Below are 18,419 nucleotides of genomic sequence, written 5' to 3'. Positions count from 1 at the left end.
CTTGTCATGTCTGTAATGGATCTTGTGCCACTTGTATAATCATCATGAGGGAAGGGAGAATGTGATTGGAAATTCTTTTCGCTCTGTAGGGTATAAGTCCTTTTAAGGGAATCTTGTTGTTGATGTAATAATACTTCTAACTAGGAATGGAGAGGTAGGGAAATTTTGCCAAGTACAGAGAACTTCCTGGACATGTCAGTTTTTATCGGGACAGGTTTCTGTACTCACATTTTGTCCAGTTTCCTTACCCCTATCTCTCACCCCCATTTTTGTCAACTGTAAAAATAGTAAAATGTCTTTGAAAAAGGTAAAATTTTGTTGAAATGGCTCAATTTCTGTGAAAATGATAAAACCTTAGTGAAAATGTTAAAACTTATGTGAAAACAGTGAATCTTCTGCACAAACAGTGAAACTTATGTAAAAATAAAAACTTCTGTGAAAAGAAAACTTCTGTTAAAACAGTATAATGTCTCAGAAAATTGTAGAACTATGTTAAAACAGTAAAACCTTGGGAAAACGGTAGATGGTAAAACTTGTGTGAAAATAGTAAAACTTGTGTGAAAATAGTAACACTTATGTGAAAACAGTAACACTTCTGTAAAAAATAAAACTATTGTAAAAACAATAAAACTTGTGTGAAAACAGTAAAACTTGTTTGAAAACAGTAAAATGTGTGTGAAAAAAGTAAAACTTGTGTGAAAATAGTAACACTTGTGTGAAAATAGTAAGACTCTGTGAAAACAGTAAAACTTATGGGAAAGTAGTAAGACTTACGTGGAAATAGTAACACTTCTGTGAAAACAGTAAAACTTGTGTGAAAGTAGTAAGACTTACGTGAAAATAGTAACACTTATGTGAAAACAGTAAAACTTGTGTGAAAACAGTAAAACATGTGTGAAAACATTAACACTTATGTGAAAACAGTAACACTTCTGTAAAAAAGCAAAACTATTGTAAAAACAGTAAAACTTGTGTGAAAACAATAAAGCTTGTGTGAAAACAGTAAAACTTGTGTGAAAACAGTAAAACTTGTGTGAAAATAATAACACTTATGTGAAAATAGTAACACTTGTGTGAAAATAGTAACACTTGTGTGAAAATAGTAACACTTATGTGAAAACAGTAACTCTTCTGTAAAAAAGTAAAACTATTGTAAAACAGTAAAACTTGTGTGAAAATATTAACACTATTCTGACCCAAATTCACCAATGCAAAGACCAATCAGAATATCTTTTTGCACAAATATGCAAAAGTTCATATCAAAGAAAATAAATGAATTCATTGTAGTAAAGAAATCCATTTACTTAAAATGTGCAAAGGTTAGTGTTTTCATTTGAGTGTCACTGCAGTGGACAACACCAAGCAAATTATTTATTGAATTACAGCTGTATGTGATCTTTTACTTGAACCACCATGGTTCATAATGTTGCACAATCAGCAGGAGCTGGCAATAATGGCAAGTAAGTGGTAAATTCAATTAGAACCCCAATGACAAAATGTCTGAGAGATAGGACCTAATCATCCATTACTTTGATAAAACTGAACCTGTCTGATTCTGTAATTTCTGGATTATGCTAGAAGTCTTGATTGACACAGTGTTTTTTTAGTGGTTTTTCCAAAAATTCAGTGATGTTTGAACTTTATTACTGTGATATATATATAATGAGTACATGTGCTTCAAGCAATTGTTCTAGTATTTTAGTTATGTTGTTCCTTGGAATTAAAATTGCATGGAAATGCACAGTGAGGATGATTTGCATTTTAACAGGAAAGTATCATACCCTTAGAAGTATCAATGCTTGATTTATCAGTGTTTCATGTAGATTATATTTTTTTTGTTTTATTACTGAGCATAGATTGCAGAGAATAAAGTGAGTGCAGTTTTATCATACAAGTATTTTCAAAAGCAGTTTCACATGAATGAAGGATTGATATTTTTAAACATTTTGCTATCCTTTAATTTTCATTAATAATAGTACTTAAATACTTTGTTCATTATTTCTTCTCTCTGTCCTTGTTGATTTTACATACTAATTCAAGCCACAGAGTGGAAACAGCATTCTTCTCTCTGTTTTTGTTGATTTTACATACTAATTCAAGCCAGATAGTGGAATCAGCATTCTTTTCTCTGTCCTTGTTGATTTTACATACTGATTCAAGCCACAGAGTTGAAACCGCATTCTTCTCTCTGTCCTTGTTGATTTTACATGCTAATTCAAGCCACAGAGTGGAAACAGCAGCTACCAGATACTGCAAACGTACTCATGCCAACAACAAAAAATGCTTTATCATTTTTTCCCTCAAAGGGTTAAAATAAGACAAGCATTTGTAAAAGATAACATTTTATTACAGTACTGAGCTTAAATTATCAAACAGTTGAGCTTTGTTGTTCGCTAGGAGTTTATCAGTAAGTGGTGAGGGGAGTGCTATCTGCATCATTTGTTGTTGACTTTTTGTTTTGTCTTTAAATTCATGATTTGCAGCCAGTACAAAATCCATGAAAATTTACATCACACAAAATCTGTGAAAATTGGTATCCCACAGAATACATGAAAATTGGTACCCACAGAATACATGATAATTGGTTTCCCACAGAATGCATGAAAATTGGTACCCCACAAAATCCATGATAATTGGTTTCCCACAGAATACATGAAAATTGGTACCCACAGAATACATGAAAATTGGTATCCCACAGAATACTCAAAAATTGTTACCCCACAGAAAACATGAAAATTGGTTCCCCACAGAATACATGAAATTAGTACCCACCAGAATACATGAAAATTGGTACCCCACAGACTGCATGAAAATTGGTTCCCCACAGAATACATGAAAATTGGTACCCCACAGAATACGTGAAAATTGGTACCCCACAGAATATATGAAAATTGGTGTCACACAGAATACATGATTTTTTTTATCTCATCAGTGAAAGTGAAACCACTGTACATACTGTGTCCATTATTGAATAAAAAAGTGGAAGCACATTTCAGCAGTTGAGAAATAAACAATGGAAAGGATTTTTCTCCAGCAGAAATAAACATGCTTTGCCATTTAGAAACATACACCATATAAGTATCAACAACATTTTGCTTGTAGAAAAGGAAAGAAATTCATATAAATCTGTATATACTTGCTTATCAATTGTGTCAGGCTGCACAGACCCTGATCTGCTTAGATCCTGATCTGTGCTTTTTGCTAGGAGTAATCAGAAGAACAAACATCATAGTTCATGATCTGCTGGCACATTATGCATCAACAGATCAGGGTCAATGTTGTTTGTAGTCGGACTAGACATATAAGTGAATATACATTGTACTTTGTCAAACATCACATTGCAACATCTTTAAGTAACTTAAAGTCTTTACAGTTTTGTAATAAACAGAATCTGAAACTTCATTGTTCTTAAGCAGTTATGTCATATGTTACTGACCAATTATAGAAAGATAAAGAATAAGTCAGAAATCTAATAGGCACTGTAAAACACATAGCAAATATACCACACTGATGACCTAAACTGTAGTATTTCTCCTATCATAAGATCAGGTTATGAGCCTAATAAATTTATCAAAATAAGGTAAGGGTGGGCTGATTATCAAATGAAGGTATCCTCTGTAAATCTTTGCTCACATTTTGCTAAAATTATATTGTGGGCTAATTATCAAGCAAGGGATTATCATTGGGTAAATGCATTAAACCTATTGATATTGTTGTCAATATTCATGTGGAAGCAAGACCAAGAAATACTGAGTATCTTCATTGCAAAAATCATGTCACAGTGACCTGGTATTTTGTCCTACATATTGTGATCTTATGCTTGGTCTCCACTTGATACACTTTAATGAATAGAAATTTAGAAGCTTGTCAGAGGTAGGGTGAAATATTCTGTTTGTTTACTAAATTTAATATGCAGTGAACACTCGATTTATACCGCTGTTTAAGGTGGAGGATTGGCGAGAACAGAAATACCAGGAAATGTTGATTAAGGCAGAGTTGGATGAAAGGAGAAGAGAAGAAATGGTGGAACGCATGAGGTCTGCTGAGGAAAGAGATAAAAGAAAAAGACAAGAGGAAAAACAGAAGGTTGTCTTCTCATTTCTTCTTATATATTCTTTTCATAGTAATTTTGATTAGAGCATGAACTTTTATTTTAGTTTTTGTCTCAACATAAAGGTTTGTGTTAAAGTGTTTGCAAGTCAGATTGTTGAGTGTCAGATTCAGGTGATCCATGCATGGAACACTTTTTCACTGAATCCATGAATCAGAGTACACTTCATATACTTCACAAAGAGAGAAAGTTTATTCTTATACCCAATGGTCACAAAGTTAGTCTCACTTTGGTATTCTATTATTGGCCAATCCCAGACTAATCAACCATGGTTAAGGAATCAAAGACATTCTGAAGGCCAAGCCTTAATAAGTGACTTAATGGATGATAAAAGTTAATCATCTACCAGCACAGGTGTTAATGGAGTCCGTGTCAGCTAAATTTACCATAATCAAAGCCCTTGGACCCAAGTGTTCAAAAGGTAACAGATAAAATGACTGTCCATCACGCTTACATCATCATTCCATCAATCACATTTAGACCTTTTGACCACAATTGGATCATCTGGACTACTGAATATTCATACAAAATCATGTAACTACATATTGTGCCTGTTATGTTATCTTTCTTTTCCTTGGTCACAACTGCTGCATAAGCAAGTGTACATGTCAGAATAATTTGTTTCTTAAGCTTAGGTGTCATTTTACCATTAGGGGGTCAATATTAGATTATTTTATTGATTGATTGACATATTTTGAAGTTTTAAGATGATAAAGAAATGTCTGGTGAACTGTAAATGAAAATTTCTATAAAAAAGATGGAATAGTTTGATAGAATACTTTGAATATTTCATGTTTAAAAAGCTATTTTAAAAACAGTTTAAGAAAAAAGTAAATTTTCCAAGCTGTGAGCATGAGGTACAATTTACTTATCATCACAGGATATATGTCATGGTGGATACAAATACATTATCTTGACAGGGTATATGTCATGGTGGATACAAATACATTATCTTGACAGGGTATATGTCATGGTGGATACAAATCCACTATCTTGACAGGGTATATGTCATGGTGGATACAAATACATTATCTTGACAGGGTATATGTCATGGTGGATACAAATACATTATTTTGACAGGGTATATGTCATGGTGGATGCAAATACATAACCTTGACAGGGTATATGTCATTGTGGATGCAAATACATTATCTTGACAGGGTTTATGCCATGGTGGATTCAAATGTATTATCTTGACAGGGTTTATGCCATGGTGGATTCAAATGTATTATCTTGACAGGATATATGTCATGGTGGATGCAAATACATTATTTTGACAGGGTATATGTCTTGGTAGATGCAGATACATTATCTTGATAGGATATATGTTGTTGTTGATACAAGTCAATTATCTTGACAGGGTATATGTCATGGCAGATGCAAATAAATTATTTTGACAGGGTATGTCATGGTGGATGCAAATACATTATCTTGACAGGGTATATGTCATGGTGGATGTAGATACATTATCTTGACAGTATTTGTCATGGTGGATGCAAATACATTATTTTGACAGATATATGCCATGGTGGAATTAAATACATTATCTTGACAAGGTATATGTCATTGTGGATGCAAATACATTATCTTGACAGTGTATATGTTGTTGTTGATACAAGACAGTTATCTTGACAGGGTATACATTGTTGTCAATACAAGTCAATTATCTTGACAGGGTATATGTTGTTGCTGATACACATCAATTATCTTGACAGGGTATATGTTTTTGTTAATACAAGTCAGTTATCTTGACAGGGTATATGTTGTTGTTAATACAAGTCTATTATCTTGACAGGGTATGTGTTGTTGCTGATACACATCAGTTATCTTGACAGGGTATATGTTGTTGTTAATACAAGTCAGTTATCTTGACAGGGTATATGTTGTTGTTAATACAAGTCAATTATCTTGACAGGGTATATGTCAGTGTAGATCAGGGCCTTCCATTAGATTTAAAGTTGGAGGATGAGTTGCCAGTGTAGGCATGGGGTTTGGTTGACCTCCCCAAGGTGGTGACAGGTCTTTTGCTTTTAAACTTTTTATCTTATGTACATCATTGTGGATACAAAATACATTATCCTGACAGGGTATATTGTTGTGGATTTTATTACATTATCTTGACAGGGTATATATTGTTGTGGATACAAAATACATATCTTGACAGGGTATATATTGTTGTGGATACAAAATACATATCTTGACAGGGTATATATTGTTGTGGATTTTATTACATTTTCTTGACAGGGTATATATTGTTGTGGATTTTATTACATTTTCTTGACGGTATATATTGTTGTGGATTCAAATAAATTATCTTGACAGGGTATATATTGTTGTGGATTTTATTACATTATCTTGACAGGGTATATATTGTTGTGGATTCAAATACATTATCTTGACAGGATATATATTGTTGTGGATTCAAATACATTATCTTGACAGGGTATATATTGTTGTGGATTTTATTACATTATCTTGACAGGGTATATATTCTTGTGGATTCAAATACATTATCTTGACAGGGTAATTATATTGTTCTGGATACAAAATATGTTATTTTGACAAGGTATATGTTGTTGTAGATGCAAATACATTAAACTCAATGAGGTGTTCATTTAAATCCATTAGAAATGGTCATAAATTTACCCTGAAAAAATATGTATAAATTGGATCTTGCCTTATACAATAGGCTCCTTCTTCTAAGGCCACCCTGTCTGCAACAGGAAGGTGGCCTTATAAAAGGGGTGGCCCTTCTTGAGGGGAATCACACAGACATTTCAATTAAAAATCACATGCATGTTATACAGTCAGTGTAACAAAACATATAATAATCAAAGGTCTCGCTAGAATTTTAAAACTAGGAGTCCAGGAGTCCCATTTTGGTACAAATAGGAGTCCCACCAGCAAAAGTTGCAGTCTTCTCCAAGGGTCAAGCTAGACTTGAATTTTAGGGAGAAGTAACTTCTTCTTTTGGACAGAACAGGGAGAAGTGGACGCAAAGCACGAAATGCAATATATATATATATATATATATAGACACACACACACACACACAGAGTTATATGTTCTCTTATTTAAAACAAGCCCTCTATTTCCCAGTATTCATTTTTGCATTTAAATTTGGCTTATATATATATATACACAGTGTTATGTTCTCTTATTTAAAACAAGCCCTCTATTTCCCAGTATTCATATTTGCATTTTAACTTTGGCATTAAGCAATACTTTTTTCAAGTAGACAATTTTTTGAGTTATTTTGGCCATATGACTCTAAAAGAGAATAACAGAAACTACATTTTAACAAATTTTAACTGAGTAACCAGATTATATTACTGTAATTTCAAGTTAGTAAAAATGCTTAATCAACTACCCTTAATCAATTTGTTAAAAATTCATTTATTTATTTATACTTTCTAAATACCATGCACATGAGGGCAAAAGCACACGTCTTTAGATCATACTGTTCATCCACTTCTTCGTTGCAGATAAAACATTACCGTAACTATTCATACATAACACACTAATATGCATAAATTTAAAGACATGTCTCCTTTATAGTTGGTATATGAACTAAACCCTTCTTTCCTATAGAATCAACACAGACCTAAGTGCAACCATTATTAGAAGGAGAGGTTTTAATAATATAACCACTCACTTTAATATAACTTTATTGCAAAAGTCCATTGACAGATTGCAAGTTTATGGTTTATTTATTTGTCTGCGTACTTGTAGTAATTTTAGGCAATGGTTAAATAACATCTGCTTTGCTGCTTTATTCTGTATTTTCACAAATACGTGTCAAGTCAGAAAACAACTTAGACCATAAAACACATCTCACGAATTCCACAATATACTACACAGCATTGTTCCATACATTTCTGACCTTCATAATTTGCATTTTCTGACCTTCATAATTTGCATTTTAAAGTTAAATCTTTCATAAAATAATAACTAGGCTTTGCTTTCAATGAAGTGTATATTTTTCTGAATATATTTGCCCGATGATTTATGAAAACAGACAATCTAATAAACTGGTACATCCCAAACTTAGCAATGTCAGCCATTATTTCCTGTTAGGCCTACTGGTTCACTTACAGTTTCAAACTAATTTTATGACAAAATAGTGTACAAGAGGCTGATTTTAAAACACAATTTCTATTCACACACTATTGTTAAAGTTTCAAAACACAAGTTTGTGTGTTTATCATCAAAGGATAGCATGCAGAAATAGGGCAGTAATAGTTGCTACCTTGCTCAGGAAATGGTTTATGGTCAGTCAGTTATTCAAACACATGCTTGTGAATGGGCAAGAGTTTGTCAACGTAACTGATATCAAAACTAGGCCTAGCTACTGATGTCTTGAATAACTTTTGCTACAACACTAGAACTAACCGGGCTAAGGTGAGGGGGCATCTAAAAAAGTAAGGTCAGTCAATGTACCTCTTAAAAAGCACCGGGCGAAGTATTTTTCGCTTTCCTAACAGAAGAAGGAGAAGTTTACATTTTTTAGGTGAGCATGACCCCTGGCCCTCCCCAAAAACTATGAAAATTAGAAGAACTATTGGTTGCCATTGAGTTTAATTCCTACATTCTTTATAACACTGACATAGCTCTTGTTTATCCATCAGAGTGAGACTGAATTTTGTCAATCCAAGGAAGGTCTTATACCAAGCACTAAGCCAGGCATCACACACTTTCTTACACTTGGCTACTGTCCCATCCAAACTATCAATTCTAGCAGCTTTAGCTCTCTTCTGAATATCGTTACAATCTTCATAAGTTTGCCATTTAACCCCAAAATACTTATCCAGATTTGTGAATGGCATTTTGTCTAAGTCTCAATATGTCTTGATTCTAAGGTCACATGCTTATTCCACTACCTTCAAAAATGAACACAATAATGAAAGTTAAAGTTGTTTATTTGATGTACTAATATAAATGACCACATGTTCATCTCTGGGTCTTTCTGCCTCTGAATTCAATCACTGTAGATATCAGTACATTTTCCCACCCAGCCACCAGTCAAAGCCTTTGAACTTGCCACCCAGCTATTGCATCATGTTCTTTTGATGTACTCTTATAATGGCAACATGTTCATCAAGGGGTCTTTCAGCCACTGAATTCTGTTATTGTAAATATCAGCACAGCTAATTGATCAACACCTTTTCCCACAAAGCAGGTGGTTGAAGCAGGACTGGTAAGTCTTTGAATTTTGCCGCACACCTATTACATGCATATGGAGATCTCCTGTCTCAGTGATTTTCTGCATTCCAGATAAATATTTGGCATCCAAAGATGCGTGATTAAGCATTTTTGAGACCCCAGTAATAATATTATTTAAAAATTATTATGATTAACCATCAATTGCAGTGCAAAACAATAAAAGCCTTGTCAATAAAATCAGTGTACAAATACTCCTGGACATAACTGTCGTTCTCCATCCATTCCATCTTATCATTTCTGTGGAATGTGTAAGTGATGATTTTAATTTGACATCAAATATCTCAGCAGTGATGAAAGGTCTCTCCCACTTTTCATTTAGCTGATATGCTTTCACTTTTCCTTCTAAACTGAGAATGTTGGACAACATTTTGCACTTTTTGTAACAAGATATTTATTCACTGGCCACTCCACCACTGTCAAACTATTACGTTTTATTCTGGTACAAGTGGCCGAATGGTCACCTTTACAGATCACTCACACATCTCATCTCTGTCTGCATGAGTTTGAGTCTCAGCTCCATCATTGTGGGTATGTGAGAAAGCTTGCCAGTTGCTTTCCATGAGTTGGTGGTTCTGCCTGGGTTTTTCCTCCACCAGATATATTGGCTGTCATGTATAGATTATCATATGCTGAAAAATATGGTGTTAAACCCCATAAAACCAGAAACATTTTATAATCTGTGAGACAGAAGCCATGACAGCTATTGTACCAGTGTTACTGTTTTTGCTGACCAGATGTTACACTGACTTGAGCTGAATAATACTTTGCTTCTCAATGTTAGCTTTTGTCTTCTTGAGAATTATCAGTGGTATTAATACCCAATGTATGCATATTTAATTATCAGTGGTATTAATACTCAGTTTATGCATATTTAATATCAGTGGTATTAATACCCAGTGTATGCATATTTAATTATCTGTGGTATTAATACCCAGTTTTAGCATATTATTGTGATATTAATACCCAGTGTATGCATATTTAATTATCAGTGGTATTAATACCCAGTTTATGCATATTTAATTATCAGTGGTATTAATACCCAGTTTATGCATATTTAATTATCAGTGGTATTAATACCCAGTTCATGTATATTTAATTATCAGTGGTATTAATACCCAGTTCATGCATATTTAATTATCAGTGGTATTAATACCCAGTTCATGCATATTTAATTATCAGTGGTATTAATACCCAGTTCATGCATATTTAATTATCAGTGGCATTAATACCCAATTTATGCATATATAACTATCAGTGGTATTATTACCCAGTTTATGCATATTTAATTTATATTGTGAGCTTAACTTTTGCCCATTGTCATAAGTTGTAAACAGAATGTTTAATTTCAAGGCCAGTATTGTTTACAATTAGACTAGTTTTTTCCATTGGATTGCTTTAGTTTCTTTTATGATAAAAATCAAGTGAAAATGTGTATAAATAGGGATTTGATAAATAAACAATTTATTCTTTTGTTTAGATCAGTTTATATGAATCCATTTGTGATTTGTGTTTACAATTGTGTTGTTGACATCAGATATAGTTTGACATGGATTATTTATTTAAAATATTCATTGGAATTATTGAAGTGTTCTTTAGACTAATACATTACTTTAGGTTTAGGTGAACTTTCTGTGAAAGATGTTCTGGATTGCATCATTATGTTATATCAGGACATTCAAAACTATTTGAATTGATTCAGAACATTCTATATTTTTAGACTTGTGATAGGCCATTTAGGATTATTTGGAACTTTATTCATATTATTGTAAATATCTCTTGAATTATCACTTTATACTGAAGGGAAATAAATTGCTTCTAGACTTTACTTAAATTGTTGGTTTCACTTTCTTTCTGTTACATATTTTAAAACCTGGAGACCTAAAATTTGTCATTATGAAAGTGAGAAAACCCGACATCTGAAGAAACAGCTGTAAGGATTATTGGATATCTTAACTCACTATATGGAATAATGTTTAGTACTTTATCAGTATCTTGGAACAAATGTCATGGTAAAAAAGTTAGAAATCAACAAATATTCTTGAGATTTCCACATGTCAGTACCATTATGTATCCATTAGCTGATGGTTCTCCTAGAGAATATTTTTTCAATACTAACTCGTTGGTGCCAAAGGATTCTGACCATAAAAAGCAGCTTGCCACTGTCCAAAGAGTGCCTTTCAGGAGCAGGACCACTGTAATAAAAAGATAAAAACAAATTTGTTCAAAACATACCAAACAAATTATGCTTTTTTTTGCCCTTGATTGTCAAAGTTACACACAGATGACCTATGACATTTTGAGCTTGTCAGGATATAGAAAACAAAGTTGATTTTGATGGGGCAAACATGGGAATCTGCAGAGTTTGTTAATCTAATGATTTTTTTTACTGCAGAGGAATATTATCTGAAAGAAATTCCCAGTTCAGTCCAACATGATAAAAAATGTAAATCAGTATGGCCTCTGCCACCTCCAGTTTTGATTTGCACTACTTTAGCAAATGTCATGTGTGTGTGTGATTTGGATTTTTAACATAGCTTTAACAATTTTTCAGTCATATCGCTCTGATGTCTGCAGTGTGACAGTTTATAGTGATGTCTAGTACTGAAGCATCATGCCACAGACATGTAGCATCATGTCCTACCCAGTCACATTATCCTGACACCAGGCTGACTAGTCCTAACACTAACCTCTTGATGCTGAGCGCCAAGCGAGGCAGCTGTTAGTACCATTTTTGTAAGTCTTTGGTATCACTTGACCGGGGATCGAACCCACAACATCCTGCATCCGAGGCAGATACTCTAACCACTAGGCCAACGGAGCAGTCAGCAAATGTCAGAGAAAAAAATCTTGATATTGTGACATCACATCAATGTACAGAGTTAAACAATTTTTGCCACCAAAATTTAAAGTTCACGAATTAAAGATACAGAATTTCTTCTTTTTCTTCAAATTTCATATTTGTAAAATTTAAGAATATGGAAATTTATCATTGACTTTTATGAGTATTTATGATAATTTTCCTCATCAGGTTGATTTATATCTGGAAATTAAGCATCAGAAGCAACAGGAGCATGAGGAGGATGCTCGACAGAGACTGATGGCCATTCAGAAGCTGCTGAAAGAACAGGTCATCTTGGACCAAGAGAGGTACTTTAACTCAGTATATTTACAAGAGAGCTTAAAATATTTTAAATTGCAAATCCTTCTGCTAGACAGAAGACAATACTATGACTAGATATTTTTTGGGCTGTTTGAAAAATGCAATACTCAACTTTATCAAAGATGACTGTGACATGATATATATTACATTTGCCTAAGGTCACCATGACCTGTGTTATATATGACATATGTACCGAAGGTCACCATGACCTGTGATATATTTGACATATGTACCCATGGTCACCATGACCTGTGTTATATTTGACATATGTACCCAAGGTCACCATGAACTGTGATATATTTGACATATGTACCCAAGGTCACCATGACCTGTGACATGTGTAATATGCATATGATACTTCAGGAGAGTTTTCTTTCATTTTCAGGAGACTTTTCTAAAATATATGCATTAATGCAAAAAGTAAAATAAATTCATAATTAGGTTCAAGGAATTTATAGAAAGTAATTTTTAAAATATATTTTTGGCCAAATTTTGGAGTTTGAACAAGTGAATTATTTGAGCCTTGCTTGTGCATTAAATTTCATGATTTTAGTCAGACAACTATATTCTTCAGAACTTTTATTCATATTACTAAGAACACTGGAAGTTCCAGCTGCAAAGAGGTCTTAGAGACTACAAGCAAGCTAATGTCAAGGAATAAATGTACACCACTTCCAATGACCTTCTCTCCAGTCAACCTTCTGGACCCATTTGCAACTTTCCTCAGTGACAGTGTTCAGTCTGGTTGAGATAGCAACACAGTTTTGTTTGAGTGATTGTCACCATACAGTTGTGATACAGAATATGAATGGCAACCTTTGGATTTGGTAGCTACAGTTGTGATGAAGATCACCCCAAAGTCATGTGAACTCGATCTGTTTCTGACATCACAGCATCTTGAGTGCATAGATTCAATATTGCCTTCACTAAATGATGTTGTTGTTACTTCTCTCTCATCCTGGGAATTCCCTTCATTTTCCAAGTACTGCCATTGTATAGCCACTGTTGAAGAAACTGACACTTGATCCCTTTGATTTAAAGAACTACGTCCCTATTTCTAACATCTCTATCATTTAAATTTGTTTAGAAGAAGTTGTTCTGTCCCAACTTGTATCTCATGTGAGTTCAAAGAGTCTTGTTAGCAATGTACAGTCTGCATATCACCCCACCGTGGTACTGAAATTGCTCTTTTGAAAGTAAGTAATGACCTTTTCTCTGCTTTGGATAGTGGAAAGATTACAGTCCTCACCCTCCTTGACTGTGGCATTTGACATAACAGACCATGATATATTATTATTCCACTGTCTCCAGCATTCATTTGGTGTTCATGATATGGCCTTGTTATGGTTAAAGTCCTATTTAGTCAACAGAACACAAACCATGTCCATATAAATGGAAAACATTACAGTCCAGTTGTTCCACAAGGCTCTGTTCTTGGCTCTGTTCTCTTCATTATATACACTCAGCCACTCTCAAGTGACACTCAGATATACAATTCTAACTGCCCAACTGAAATTGAGGCTACCATTCAAGGCACAGCAAGATGCATTTCCGATGTGAAGTCATGGATGACATGTAACAAGCTGCAGATGGATGAAGATAAAACTGAGGCCATACTGATCACCATGCAAAGACTCCTCATTTACATCCTTTACCTCAAGCAATAGGTATCAGCCATACCATCATTAAATTCACACAGTCAGTATGAAACGTAGGTGTCACTCTTGACAGTGCGCTTTCATTACACCAACATGTAATGAACATATGCAAACCTGCATATCTGGAGTTGAGATGCATCAGTTCCATTCATAGTTTTCTTTCAGTTGATGCCACTAAAATACTTGTTTGTGTGTTCTTTAGTACCTGTACTTTCAAGACTGGATTATTGTAATTCACTTCTATCTAGTTCATCTCAGTATTTACTACAGAAACTTCAAAATGTTCAAAACACAACTGCTCCAATCATCCTTGGAGTAAAAAGAACTGAACACACCTCCCCATTGCTCTTTAACCTTCACTGGCTACCCATCTGATCCAGAATCAAATGAAAAATCTGTTCACTATGCTACATTTCATTAACTGGCTCCAGTCCAATATACCTGTCTGACCTCACCCATGCATACACCCCATCTAGCAGCTTATGCTCTTCCTTAAACACTTTGTTCCCACTGTTAAAATGAAATCATACAGACAATGTTCTTTTGCATCCCAGGGCGTGAAGTGAATTGCCCATAGATCTTAGACAAGGACACTGACCTGTTTCGAAAGTGCTCATAAAACTCACCGATTTCAGCTAAAAGAACCGATGTAATGACCTTATAGAAGGTCACCTTATAGAAGGGTCAAAGAGAAATTGACTTTTGTAGTCATGAATAGTCAGATAGACTTATAAGCAATTATATATGGTTGCTGAAAAGCAATGAGTGGAGTACTGTGGAGTAAGTGGAAGGTTGTTGAATGAATGTAATGGTGGAGGTTTAGGTGACTAAGTGGGTGGAACAGTATGGCTTGAGTGAACATTGGAATAGTTTGGATAGGAGCTGAGTGGTGTGAGTTGTACAGAGTGATTAGAGTGAGTGAAGTGAGTTAAATGTGGGAGTGATGTGAGTGAATAATTGGCATGAGCAAATGGAGTGAATGAAGCAAATGAGCGAGTTAGTGATATGAACAAGTGAATGCATGATGTGAGTGCATGGAATGATGAGATTGTAAATGAGAGAGTGAATGATTGAATTGATGATATGTAAATGGGGAAGTGAGTAATTGAACTGATGATACATAATTGAGCAAGTAAGAGAGTCAATTGATGATATGTAAATGAGGGAATGAGTGGTTGAATTGATATTTAAATGAGGGAGTGAATGATTGAATTGATGATATGTACATGAGGGAATGAGTGGTTGAATTGGTATGTAAATGAGGGAGTGAGTGATTGAATTGGTATGTAAATGAGGGAATGAGTAATTGACAGGGATTATTTATTTAAAATATTCTGGATTGCATCATTATGTTATATCAGGACATTAAAGACTATTTGCATTGATTCAGAACATTCACTGAGTAAATGAATTAATGATATGTACATGAGGGAAGGAGTCATTGAGTTGATATGTACATGAAGGAGCAAGCCATTGAATGGATGATATGTAAATGAGGGAAGGAGTGATTGAATTGATGTTATATAAATGAGGGAGTGAGTCATTGAATTGATGATATGTACATGAGGGAGGGAGTCATTGAATTGATGATATGTACATGAGGGGGGAGTCATTAAATTGATGATATTTCAATGAGGGAGTGAGTCATTGAATCTGATATGTAAATGAGGGAACAAGTCATTGAATTGATGATATGTACATGAGGGTGTGAGTCATTGAATTGATGATATATACATGAGAGAGTGGGTCATTTAATTGATGATATTTACATATGGGAGTGAGTCATTGAATTGAATTGATGTTATGTAAATGAGGGAGTGAGTCATTGAATTTATAATATGTACATGAGGGAGTGAGTCATTGAATTGATGATATGTACATGAGGGAGGGAGTCATTGAATTGATGATATGTACATGAGGGTATGAGTGGTTGAATTGATGATATGTACATGAGGGAGTGAGTCATTGAAATGATGATATATAAATGAGGAAGTGAGTCATTGAATTAATGATATGTAAATTAGGGAGTGAGCCATTGAATTGATGATGTGTACATGAGGGAGTGAGTCATTGAATTGATGATATGTAAATCAGAGAGTGCATGATTGAATTGATGAAATGTAAATGAGGGAGGGAGTCGTTGAATTGATGATATGTAAATGAGGGATGGAGTCATTGAATTGATGATATGTAAATGAGGGAGGGAATCATTGAATTGATGATATGTAAATCAGAGAGTGCATGATTGAATTGATGAGATGTAGTATGATTGGAATTTCAGAATTATGGCATGTCAGGTTGAAAGTTAAACTAAGCAAGTGTACCACCAAATTATGTGCTGAACATTAAGTCTGTAACTCTTATCACTGAATTTAACAAAGGACTTGTAAGGGCTGTTCCAGTAAAACATATATCCCCCCCAGGGACGGCACTTCAAAAAAAATTCTGTAGGAGGTTGTGTTTCGAACTATTTTGATTCTGACAGTGGAAGGTTATTTAGGAAAATAACTTTTGTTGTGGGTTGTGTTAACAAAATGAGAAATCACTGGTGGGGTTGTCAGAAAGAAGGAAAAGAAACCCGAATATATATTTAAAATCGCATCTAACCCCCTCCTAGCGGTCTAATGTGAATAAAACATTGGGTTAGAAAATGATGCCGGTACATGCGAGTGCACGTAATTTGTACAAATTCGCGTACTTTTAAAGCAGTGTTACGCATTCAGCAAATTACGTCAACGTCGCGGATATAAAAAAATGTGCTTTGCGCAGTATGCAATTTTTATTAAACTTTTAACTTTAAAAGTGCATTACGCGATGTAATTCGCGCTGCTGCAGCTATCTCACAGCGCTTGATGTGACGTCCAGAGATCTGGATACTTCGGTTCGACATGAATGGCTGTTAAACTAAATTTGATTGGTTCAATGGCCCTGGAACAAGCATTTTATGGAGTTTTAGCCTTACTTTCATCGTGGAAGCTTTACAAATGCGTGTTTCCAATAAGGGTCACACAGGAAACCAAAATGGTTGCATGACAACACGGTTTGTCTGCAGACAACATTTTCAGTCGGCAAATACTGGCTGGTGATAGCTATGATGACAATGAATTTCATGTATATCGGTCTGTTGGACATTGGAAAAATGTCACTGGAAATACCAGTGTGTGATTTTGAGCCCAAAATTGATGTTGAGTGCGAGTACAATGTACGTGTTGGATGGACAATATGCCGTTTATATTTATTCAAGATACCCATGTTTAAATAAGCAGACTATGGGAATGTTGGACTTAAAACCCTAATACAGCATTATGGAAGAGAAAAATCTGGCATAAGAGGCAGCAGAACACTGATTCAAGGAAGTGAATCTTTGGTAGAGTTCATGTTAGTGAAAACTGAGAGAGGTCTCGGAAACTCTTATAATCACATGTTATTGGACACCATTTTTTTTTTAATTTAGGTGGGCGGTAAAATTCAAAGACTTGCCAGTCCTGCTTCAGTCACCTGCATAGTGGGAAAATGTGTTGATCAGTTAGCTGTGCTGATATTTACAATGACAGAATTTAGTGGTTGAAAGCCCCCCCCCCCAGTCATCACCATTATAAGAGTACATCAAAATCTGCACAAAATTGAGTTGTTTGAGAAGAAATTAATTTTTTTTAACCCCAAAATCACTGAAGCTACGAGTTCTTGCATTAAAGTCTCACATTAAATAACATTTGAAGTAGCCACGATAGTAGTTTAGGATGCAACTATACCAATTTCACCTTTGGTATATCCAAATCTTGAATGTGACGGAGGAACATAGCTCCAAAATAAACACATCAGTTTTAGAACCTGTTCATCGACTATGAATCAAGTATCTGAGTCCAATTGAATTGTTAGAATTTTTTTAATTCTTTTGACAACATCATAATTAGCTGTCAAATATGGAGTAAGCCTATGGTCTTTATGCCATCCCAACCAAGACCCCACCACAACCACATGACCATGCCCAATGACATCACAGTAATAATCGCTATACAACTAGAGATGACATCTCTTCGAGAATTTTGATAACAGTAGAGTCGTAACAGAGTGGAACAGTAAGAAAGAGTGACAGATATTTAGGCTATTCCCACCGCCATCACTTCCTCATTGGAGATCACACACACACAAAACTTAGAGTACATCCTGAAATCCTGGCAGCATCCCTGCAGGAGAAATAACTTGACTGTTCAATTTTAGTGGTCTCTGGTTATCTCATGGTATTTCTGTTACTTGAACATTATCT

The 18,419-nt window shown here is 34.5% G+C and overlaps 1 protein-coding gene across 1 annotated transcript in view; it reads left to right on the top strand.

Annotated features, from left to right (window-relative positions):
- The window catches only part of LOC149769746 (coiled-coil domain-containing protein 148-like), a 62,757-nt gene that overhangs the window by 30,864 nt on the left and 13,474 nt on the right, over positions 1–18,419 (top strand). Inside the window, exons 8-9 of the mRNA XM_089949776.1 lie at positions 3,946–4,086; positions 12,363–12,481. Of these exons, the coding sequence (XP_089805902.1) occupies positions 3,946–4,086; positions 12,363–12,481 (260 nt within the window). The remainder of the gene's footprint in view (positions 1–3,945; positions 4,087–12,362; positions 12,482–18,419) is intronic.

This window comes from Sinohyriopsis cumingii, unplaced genomic scaffold (genome assembly GCF_028554795.1).
Source record: "Sinohyriopsis cumingii isolate HCF-2022 unplaced genomic scaffold, ASM2855479v2 utg003301l, whole genome shotgun sequence".
Lineage (NCBI taxonomy): Eukaryota > Metazoa > Mollusca > Bivalvia > Unionida > Unionidae > Sinohyriopsis > Sinohyriopsis cumingii.
This window is presented reverse-complemented; position numbering and strand designations above follow the sequence as displayed.